At 47.5% G+C, this 10,587-nt stretch overlaps 1 protein-coding gene across 3 annotated transcripts in view; it reads left to right on the forward strand.

The window, feature by feature from the left end:
• GOLGA3 (golgin A3) overlaps positions 1 to 5,253 on the forward strand; it is a 49,241-nt gene extending 43,988 nt beyond the window's left edge. For all 3 annotated transcript variants that reach the window (XM_021073868.1, XM_021073867.1, XM_021073869.1), the window contains exons 22-24: positions 23 to 187; positions 1,236 to 1,396; positions 1,937 to 5,253. In XM_021073868.1, coding sequence (XP_020929527.1) covers positions 23 to 187; positions 1,236 to 1,396; positions 1,937 to 2,150 — 540 coding nt within the window. In that variant the 3' untranslated portion in view covers positions 2,151 to 5,253. The remainder of the gene's footprint in view (positions 1 to 22; positions 188 to 1,235; positions 1,397 to 1,936) is intronic.

The raw sequence follows: 10,587 nt of genomic DNA on the forward strand, positions 1-10,587 counted from the left end.
CCTGTGACTTTGCCTTCTTTAGAATATCAAATCTGAGTTGGAGATGGCACGGGAAGATCTGTCCATGACCCAGAAAGACAAGTTCATGCTTCAAGCTAAAGTGTCGGAGCTGAAGAACAACATGAAGACTCTGCTCCAGCAAAACCAGCAGCTCAAGCTGGACCTGCGGCGGGGTGCAGCCAAAACGGTATGAGGCCTAAGCCAGCAGCTAGCAGGGCCTCTGCAGTCGTGTTGCCAGGAAGCTGGTGAATTCTCTAGCCACTCAGTCCTGAGGTTACATGTAACCAGCACTGAGTGACTGTCGTGTGAACATCAGGGCAGTGGAGCATGGTGCTTGGACAACAGGCCAAATCACTTTATTGTGCTTTTTCCAGTAGAATGTTTGCCTCTTTCCATGAATTTGAACACTTTCTTTTTTCTTTTTTGGCTGCCCTGTAGCACGTGGAGTTCCCAGGCCAGGGATCAGCTCCTAGCCACAGTTGTGATCTAAGCTATGGCAACACCAGATCTTTAACCCTCTGTGCCTGGCTGGGGATTGAACCTGGGTCCTAGCGCTTCCAAGATGCCGCTGATCCCTTTGCACCAATGGTGGGAACTCCTCAAGCACCTTTTTAATTGTCATACTCGTTATAAACCAGATGAGGCCCTGGTTTGCTTGTTAACAAGAGCCCAGTGTCCTCTGGGTGAGCCCTGCTCACACAGCGCACAGCAGCTGCCAGAATGGGCTCAGGCCCCAGGGATCCTTGAAGCTGCCATCATGAGCCCTCACATTGTCTGCTCACCCACAATTTGTTTCTCTACTCAGTCTGTATAAATATTTTGCAGGAGCAAAGAAATCACTCAGATTCAGAGGTTGCTTTAGCATAGTTTGCTTAGCCATGGAAAAAATTTGAAGTCCTAGGAAGGGGACTCTTATGAATTGGAAAATTGACCCAATTCGTTAGGGACACCCAGAGTTAAGGCTGTGGTCACTCATGAGAAGCCCCATACTCGAGCTCTAATTTAGGGGGCTCGTCCTTCTGAGGAGCTAGGACTGTGCTGTTTGTCACATGCATTAGGGAGGTTTTCTATTCAGCCGACATCTCTTGAACCCTCTGGGCCACCCGCTCTGCTGATTAGAACAAATGGGATGAGATTTCAAAGGGGAGGCACCTCAGAGAGTGGGGACCTGCTGGGAAGGGGCGGGTTGTCGTCGTCTGAGTAGGGAGCTAATAACCATGTGCTCTCAAAAACAGAGAAAGGAGCTGAAAGAAGCCACCTCGTCCAGCCCTGTGACACCGGTGAAGATCCCTGACTGTCCCGTCCCAGCCTCGCTGCTGGAGGAGCTGCTGCGGCCCCCACCCGCCGTGAGCAAGGAGCCCCTCAAGAACCTCAACAGCTGCCTCCAGCAACTCAAGTATGGCTGCCTCCGGCTGGGCTCTCTTTCCAGATACCTTGCCCTTTAGCTGGGAAGGGCCTTTCCCATTGCAGCACTGAATCCCCAGCAGAGGCTGCCCAGCTCTTGGTGGGGGGAGGTCTCATGCCTCTGGCTTCAGTTGTAAGGTGGGAGCAGCCTGGAGCTCAGTGACCTAAGAAGCCTCAAGTCACAGGACCTGGGCCCTCAGCAGCTAGGCGGTGGGAGGCCAGTGTTAGGAGGGCAGGCTGTGTGTCGTGTTTGACCCCGTGAGTGGAGGCGGGCAGGCCAGACCCTGAACTCTGTTCGCACATTCTCCCTGAACAGGAGCCGCCCGGCCTGCTGGCCTCTGCCTGGTGCAGGGAAAATGCCCAGAATCTCTTGGGTCCTTGCAGGTCCTATTGGTCCCTAAAGGCACTGCGTATGTGGGAGTGACTGCCGTTCAGTTGAGGCTTGTCGGGCCAAGTCCAAGGTGACTGGGGAAGCGAAGGCATCTTCCCGTCTCTCTTCTGACTCCTCCTCTCTCTGCCCCTGTCTTCCCAGGCAGGAGATGGACAGCCTGCAGCGCCAGATGGAGGCACATACCGTCACTGTGCACGAGTCGCTGTCCTCATGGACTCAGGGGGACCCCACGAGCCCCTCCCCTCCGGGTGATCACGCCAACCCCAGAGGAGACACGGAGAGACCTGGTCAGAGCAGGGCCTCCGGGGAAGGGCTTGGAACGGCGGCTGAGCGTCCGCACCATGAGTGCTTGTAACCACCTGGAGGAATGTTCTCTTGTCAATATTATTTATTTGACTGTGTGCTCTATGTTTTTCTAAGAGATGAAATTTAAGTTTTGCGTTTGCCTTTACAAGGAGTAAACTAACAGAATGAGAGCCTAGGATTGAAAAATAGTCATTTATATCACAACCAGCTTTTCCCAGGAAGTGACCAAATCATAAAACCTAACTTAGGTCTCAGTGAGACACTTGCAGGTGTGTCTAAGGGTCTTTGCAGAAGGAGGCCTCTCAGGCATGGTGATATTTGCCACTCTGGGCTGCCGGCTGATGGGGACGCCGCACGGCTGGGTCTGCTTTCTCACTTTCCTGTTTGATTCAGGAGGAGCTTTACTTCCCAGCAGAAGTGAGACTTTGCACCTTTAGTTTTTATTTTATTGTATTTTATTGTATTTTATTTTATTTTACTTTATTTTATTTTATTTTCGATAGCCATCCTTCCATGGAATGTGTATATAAATACCGAAAATCATAACCTAATCTTTAAAAAGTATATGCTCTTATTATTTAAGAATGACCTGAACTGTCTTTTTATTGATTGCCTTTTGAAAGTCTGTTGTTAGGGAATACTGTACAGGTTGGAATTAGGAATGTCAGTCAGAGAATTATATTTTAAGAAATGTAATTATTTTATTTACCTTCTAAAACCAAATATTCCTAGACAGAAGTCCTTTGTTATTTTAGTTTCACTTTGTTTTGAGGATCTTTCCTCGTCGTCAGTGCACGACTTGAATCCCGTCTGTCTGAATCCTGGCCCCAAGGGGCCTCCTTTACCTTGGCAGACCCCCAGGCAGTCCTGATGGCCACCAGGAAACACATGCAGATGCCAGGGTCACCATGTGCTGACCTGATCCATGAGAGGAGGGGAGGAGGAATGAGGCCGAGGCACCCCCCAGGTTCCAAGCCAGGGAACGGGGCTTCTCCAGGTCTCACGCTGCTTTGCCCTTGTGGCAGAAATGGATTCTGTGTGGTGACAGCCTTGGAAGGGCTGGAGGGCCCTTTACCCTATCACCTGGCCAAGGGCCAGCTCAACATCAGAGAGGGTCCCCTGAGCCTTGCTTGAAATCAGACGCCCCAAGGTGTGAGGCTCCACTTGGAGTGACTGAGACTCGAGGTCTGTAAGTTTGCCCCTGCTCTGCTAAGGGTCTAAAATAATGTTTAGGTTCTAAGTTAGAGGAGAGAGAGGATGGCTGTGTGACCCTGTGCAGTAGGCTGGCCTAGAGGTGATGTCTGCAGTGTTACTGACCAGGCCAGATAATGCTCGTGTCCTTGTGTCACCTGGAACCCTTTCGTGGAGAAAATAGTCTGGTATCTTTAATGTTTCTGTTCTCTTACTGTGCTGTTGGAAGGTTAATTGACTAGGTTAACTGTAGCATTAACCACAAAGAGATGTTTAATGTTTAAAATTTCCCCAGCAAGTATTGGAACTTCTAAAATATGTGTATCCTTTTTACAGGGTTAAACTTGGAAATTATACTTGAAAACTTCATTATAATTATATCCTACTTTTCATTTTAAGTTGGAAATCGTTTTTTGACAAAATTGATTTTGTATCATTGGGAAAGAAAAATGGTAATTGACATTCTTTTTTATTTTGGCTGTTATCCTTTGTTTTAGAGCAAAGAAATCACACTTAGCCTCACTTTGTAGCTGCTTTCTTACTCCTTGCTAAGGTCTTCCAGAAAATCAGTGTGTTTCCTTCTTAGGAAAGGATGAGTCCTGAATATATCCATCAAGAGAAAGCCAATCTCTGCCCCTCACCTCCTTTTCCTTTATTGAGTTACCCTCTGTGCATGTGGTGTCTGTGCATGTGCACACGCCCGCAGCAGCAGCCCCTCCCTGGGGTCCCTGCCAGCATCCTGTGCCAGTTACCTTTCAGTTCCGCCTGCGCCTGGCCTGCCTCTAGCCTGAGCCCTCTGGCTGCCCCACCCCCTGCGATGTCTGTTCTGCGCCCCTCAGGCTTTCTTGTCTGGCCCACAGTTCCTGACCTAGGGCTCTTATGTTCAAGCTGCCCTAACATGTCATCTTGAAAGAGGACCTTGGACTTTTAAATCACCTGCTCTTGATGTCTTCCCCCAAACCCCCAATCTCCAAGGGACTTTACTGGCATTCCTACCTCCCAGAGCTCGATTCCTTACTTTGAAATCGTCTTCTTTTGGGGGCAGCTGTGGCAGTGAGGAATTTACTCCTGGAAAGCAACAGCCAACTCGGGAGTACTTACAAGAACAAGTTCGCCATTGCATTGTATCTGTATGTATGGCTCATCCTGTGTGATGAATACTGTATGTGTGTCCTCACTGAAGAGAATGCTGGCTTGAACACTTTATGATGTTATTACTTGCTTTTCTTATGTTCCAAAAATAAGATGTGGTTATCATTGATTTTTTCCACGGTACACATCAGATAGATGCCACGGATCTTATAGATTTACATGCCTTTGTTTTACTATTTAGAAGGTGTAACTGGCGGTGTTTTTGATAGGATGTGAAACTGGCTCATCCTCAGGCCTGGGGTCCAGGTACCAGGATGGGCTTTGACAAAGTCAGCCTGTGGAAGCTGCCTCAGGAAGTCTCAGTAAATGCTTCCTCGGTTTAAAGACTTTAGTTGGCATAGGGATACTGCACAAGCCATTGGCCTGCAAAGTTGCTATGACACGTGTTCTGTAACAATAATTAAATGTCTTGTGCAAAGATTTCTGGAAGAGAAAGAGAATCAGCCTGGAGCCTTCTGTCAGTGCCCCTGATGTGCTCAGGGCTTGGGTGTGCCAGACACTCAAAGCCTTGTACAAACAAGTGTGCTCACTCCCCTTCCAGGCATATCTCACTGTACGTGATCTTGGGTCACAATAGGATCCTTGATAGGATCCTTTTAGAGGATCTAGAAAACTTGGAGGTTTTAGTTATTCATGTCTATTAAAAATTTCCTCATTAAAAGGGAGTCCTCAGGTTGGGGCTGTTCAGGGGAAGGGTGTCACCACGCACAATGAATTGTAACTTTAAAAAGCATGTTGATTTTTTTTTATAAATTTAAGTGTGCTTGGGAATCCCCTGAATTTTGTGCAATAAACTATTTTTTGTTAAAGATTTTTATACTTCATTGGGGGTGGGTTCATTTTAGTATTTATATTTTGTCCTATTTGGGAGTAACTTTTATCTCATGTTGTTACAAGCTCTGTTCCAATACCTAATAAGATTTTATGGTTCTGCCAAAGTCTCAGATGGCTGTGAAATTTAACTTGCAGTGCTTTGACTCCAGCAGAAGTGCAGCATCCTCCCCACTTGTCTTCCTTCTTTACCACACTTCCCTTGTTGCCAGGCGCAGGTAAGTAGGACGGAGGGAAGCGGTCATAGGAATAACAGGGCAGGTGCTTTTGAGTACCCTGGGAGGAGAGGATGGTGCACTTCCTGTGCTGGAGGGTTGTCACCCAGCCCCCGGCTGCCGCTGACTGTCAGTCACCCACAGCAGTGGGACCATAACTCTGAGTCTCAGTTTTGCGGCTCCCCAGTTTCACCTGTCTTTTTCATCCATACCTAATTTTATTTGGCCACAGGTACAGCAGCATGATGTGGGATCTCAGTGCCCAGACCAGGGATTGAACCTGGGCTGCAGTGGTGAAAGTGCTGAGTCCTTACCACTAGACCACCAGGGAGCAACCCCATCCCTATTTTATTCTTTATTTTTTATAATGATTTTTATTTTTTCCATTATAGTTGATTTATAGTGTTCTGTCATATGGAGGTTCCCGGGCTAGGGGTCGAATCAGAGCTATAGCTGCCGGCCTATGCCACAACCACAGCAATGCCAGATCAGAGCCTCGTCTTTGAGCTATACCACAACTTATGGCAACGCCAGATCCTTAACCCACTGAACCAGGCCAGGGATCAAATCTGCAACCTCCTACTCGGATTTATTTCAGCTGTGCCACAACGGGAACTCTTTTTTTTAATGGCTATGCTATCTATACCTATGGTATATGGACTGTATGGCTATTTTTTTTTAATGGCTATACCTACGGTATATGGACATAACGGCTATTCCTAGGCCAGGGACTGAATCCAAGCTGCAGCTGCGACCTGCTGCAGCAATGCTGGATCCTTAACCTGCTACACCAGGCATTGAACCTGTGCTACCAGCAGAGACAGCACTGGATCCTTAACCTGCTATGCCACAGTGGGAATTCCTCTGAGAGTGAACCAGATGTAGATTCTTCCAGTTAAATGCTGTCATTAATAACCAGAACAGTAAAAATTGTACAGAAGAAAAGTAAACTGGTGATTACAGAATTTGATTTTCTGATGAGACTGATACATTTTTTTCCTTTGCCTCCATCTATTAGCTTCTATAACCAGGGTCAGGCATTACGTGTGTTAATTGTGTGTGCTACATAGATCTAGTAGTTTTCCTGAGCCTCCTGAAATATTGATGATGCAGATTTTCTTGCCTATGATTATCATGGAGGTTAACTGCCCTATGTATCTGTGGTTTCCTTTCCCTATAAAGTTGCTAAACGTTTGTAGGCACTGAACTGATTTGATAGATTTATTTTTTTTTAACGTCTATCTCCTTCGTCAAATAGATGTTCTGTGCTACACCCTCTTAACAGTTGTACAGTGGATTTTAGAGGAATGGCCTGGGTACAAATTCCTGGGCAGCTGTTTCCTCTCTTAAAGGGGGTTTGAAGCCAAGCAGAAATGTGTGGGATGTGCACCCAGAACTTAGCACCAATGGGGCAGCTGGTGTTTAAGAATCACCAGGTCACACAGTCTCATCCCTCAGGCAGACAACGTGGGGAATACAAACAGGATTGATTATGCTGCTGACGTCCAGTTTGATGGATAAACACAGTAGCTGTTGGAAGTCTCCAGACCTTTCCCTAAATGAGAATGGCTTCTTAAAATCAGTGATTTTGAAAACCAGAAGCCACATTTGTTGGAATCCTTCTGCTTGCCTTCATGCATGTGTTCACTTAACAAAGAATGTTGTGGGTTCTGGTAAAAAGTATTCTTTGGCAGTGCCTTTTACCTGGAAACATGGGAGACATGTAACTGCATTGGTGCAGCTGGAAGGGGCGCTTCCAAGAGCTCAGGCTCAGAAACAGTGACCCCCCCACCCCCCCCAACAGCAAGCCCCTGGGTGGGGCTGGAAGTGTGTGTATCACAGCACTAGCACCTGAAGGCAGCGTCTCAGGAAACCCCTGGCAGCTTCATCTCCTCGGCCCCCCTTCACTTGGTCTGGGGGTTACAAGTACAATGTGACCCTGCCTTTCCTGAGCAGCACAAGTACCCACAACAGGCCAGGAGCACCCTAGGCCTTGCCTGGACATCAGGCATCTCGCCTGCCTCCCTTTCCCTGTGCTACCTGCCTCGCCTCCACTTAGCACATGTCTGAGCACTGTGGTTGTCAAGCATTTTTCCCAGAGCAATTTCAAACCCGCCCCACAGGAGGAATAAGCCTGGCTTGTAGTGTTTGGTGATTCCAATGTGTGGATACCCCATGGGGCAGATCTCACGCTCCCATTGTGCAGGCACTGGGAGCTGAGAAGGGGTGTGGGCTTTTGCAGGTAGGAGATGCTGGCACATCAGACTCTCCCCTAGGGATGTGACAAATGAGCAGAGAGCAGACTTAGCTCAACTTTGTAAAATCTTCCCTGATCCCAAGCCCAAATGACTCTTCCCTGTGCGGCCTTACACATATGGAATTAAGTTTATTTATTGTCTTTTTATGGCCGCACCTGTGGCATACGGAAGTTCCCAGGTAGGGACTGAAACGGAGCTGTAGTTGTCATCCTGCGCCACAACCCCAGCGAGACTAGATCCAAGCCACATCCTTGACCTACGCAGCAGCTTGCAGCAATGCCCGATCCTTAAGCAAGGCCAGGGATCGAACCCATATCCTCATGGATACTAGTCAGGTTCTTAACCTGCCGAGCCACACAGGAACTCCTATCCCAATCTTATCTGAGTGTAGACTGTACTAGATGGTGGTGTGGAGGATCCTGCTAGAATGGGATTCTTATTAGCCGGATTCCACAGAAAATCCTGGAATTAAGACTCTGGTTAGGCTGATAAAGCTGCTGTAAGAGACCCTAAAGTTCAGTGGCTTAGAGAAGTTTCATGTAACAGCCCAAGCATAAAAACAGCTGATGGTGAGTTCCCTGTGGCTCAGTGTGTTAGGATCTGGTGTTGTTACTGCTGTGGTACAGGTTCAATCCCTAGCCCAGGAACTTCCACATGCCATGGACGTGGCCAAAAATAAACAAACAACCCCCCCCGCCCCCCCACACACACACACAATGGCAGATTAAGGCAGCTTCTGGTGGCACGGACTTTTTTTTTTTTTCTTTTTAAATTTTTTTTTCAAGTGCCTTCTAACCTTCAGCTCTGTCTGTGCTCCAGATCCCACCTACCTGTCTGCATTTCCCAAGTGGAAGGCATGTGGCGTTTCCTCCTTCTAGAGTGCCACTTACAAGCTGTGTACACTGTTGCCTTCACTTAGTCACTGGGCCACACAATGTATTTAGTGGGGTAGAGGCGTGTCCAGCTGCAGCTGGGAATTTCTATTAGTAATGAATAGAGAATGGATGCTGCTGGCAACAGCCGCTACATAATTCACAGTCTCTCCAATGAATCCCCTCTGCTCAGAATTATTGGGATGTGTGATAACCATTAACAAAATCCCTCATGATGGGGGATGACCCTGCTACCCCTTACAGGCGCGTGCACACGTGCATGCATGTGTAAAACATGTTTTTTCAACTAAGAAAGAAGTGGGGAGTGTGTGTGTGTAAAATACGTTTTTTTTCAACTACAAAAGAGGCGGGGAGTTTCCGACATATCTCAGTGGTAACAAACCTGACTAGTATTTGTGAGGATGCAGGTTCAATCCCTGGCCTCGCTCAGTGGGTTAAGGATCTGGCATTGCTGTGGCTGGGGCATAGACTGGCAGCTGTAGCTCCGTTCCACCCCTAACCTGGGACTTGCATATGCCACAAGAAGTGGTAACAACAGATAAGGTTTCCTGAGCCCTCACTGCGAAGAGGCTCTGCAGCAAGGGCTTGGCATATATTACTCAACTCTGAGATAAGTGCAGTTATCATCCCTCTTTACCCCAGAGAAAATCAAAGCTGAGGGCAAATAAGTCACTCCCTAAAGTCCCCCAGGAGGCAAGGGCGGGGACAGAAAGGTCAAGCCTGAGAGCGGTGGGGGACAGAGATCAGTTCTCAGGTACTTAGCAATGAAAAACAACAGATTTCATTCTAACAAGGGGCTCTTTATTCCTTTTTAAATGTAGACAACATTGACACTAAAAAACGCAAAGTTTTTTTTCGGTTTGTTTGTTTTTGTCTTCTAGGGCCCCTCCCATGGCATACGGAGGTTCCCAGGCTTGGGGTCAAATCGGACCTGTTGCCGCTGGCCTACACCACAGCTCAAGGCAACGCTGGATCCTTAACCCACTGAACAAGGCCAGGGATTGAACCCATAACCTCATGGTTCCTAGTTGGGTTCATTAACCACTGTGCCATGACGGGAACTCCAGGCAAAGATTTTAAGTGTACATTTTGGTGACTTTTGACAAACCTCAGCCAGTGTGTATCTGTATTACTATGATCCAAGAAAGACGAAGAGCATCATCTTTTTCACAAAGCCCCCTCAAGCCCCCCTCAGTTCACCACCCCACTGAGAGGCAACCTCTGTTCTGATTTCTATCACCATAAACTTTGCCTGTTTTTTTTTGTTTGTTTTTGGTTTTGTTTTGTTTTTTGCTTTTTAGGACCTCACTTGCAGCATATGGAGGTTCCCAGGCTAGGGGTGGAATTGGAGCTACAGCTGCTGGCCTACGACACAGCAACGCTGGATCCAAACCGAGTCTTGGACCTACACCACAGGTCAGGGCAACACCAGATTCTTAACCCACTGAAGGAGGCCAAGGATTGAACCCAAAACCTCATGGTTCCTAGTCAGATTTGTTTCTGCTGCTCCACGACAGAAACTCCAAACTTTGCCTGTTTTTGAGACATTAAAAGGAAGGAATTGGAGTTATCAGTGGTAATGAACCTGACTAGTATCCATGAGGATGTGGGTTTAATCCCTGGCTTTGCACAGTGGGTTAAGAATCCAGCGTTGCCGAGAGCTGTGTTGTAGGTTGACAATGTGGCTCAGATCCTGTGCTGCTGTGGCATCAGCCCGGCAGCTGCAGCTCCAATTCGACTCCTAGCCTGGGAACTTGCATATGCCACAGGTGCTGCCCTAAAAAGTGAAAAAATAGAAAAGGGAAGGAATCATATAGTACTACTTTTGTACTCTTTATCTTTTTTTCTTTTTATCATTGCACCTGTGGCATACAGAAATTCCTAGGCTAGGGGTTGAATTAACCTGCTGAGCCACGATGGGAACTCCAGGTTCTTTCCCTTAGTAT

Source organism: Sus scrofa, chromosome 14 (genome assembly GCF_000003025.6).
Source record: "Sus scrofa isolate TJ Tabasco breed Duroc chromosome 14, Sscrofa11.1, whole genome shotgun sequence".
Classification (NCBI taxonomy): domain Eukaryota; kingdom Metazoa; phylum Chordata; class Mammalia; order Artiodactyla; family Suidae; genus Sus; species Sus scrofa.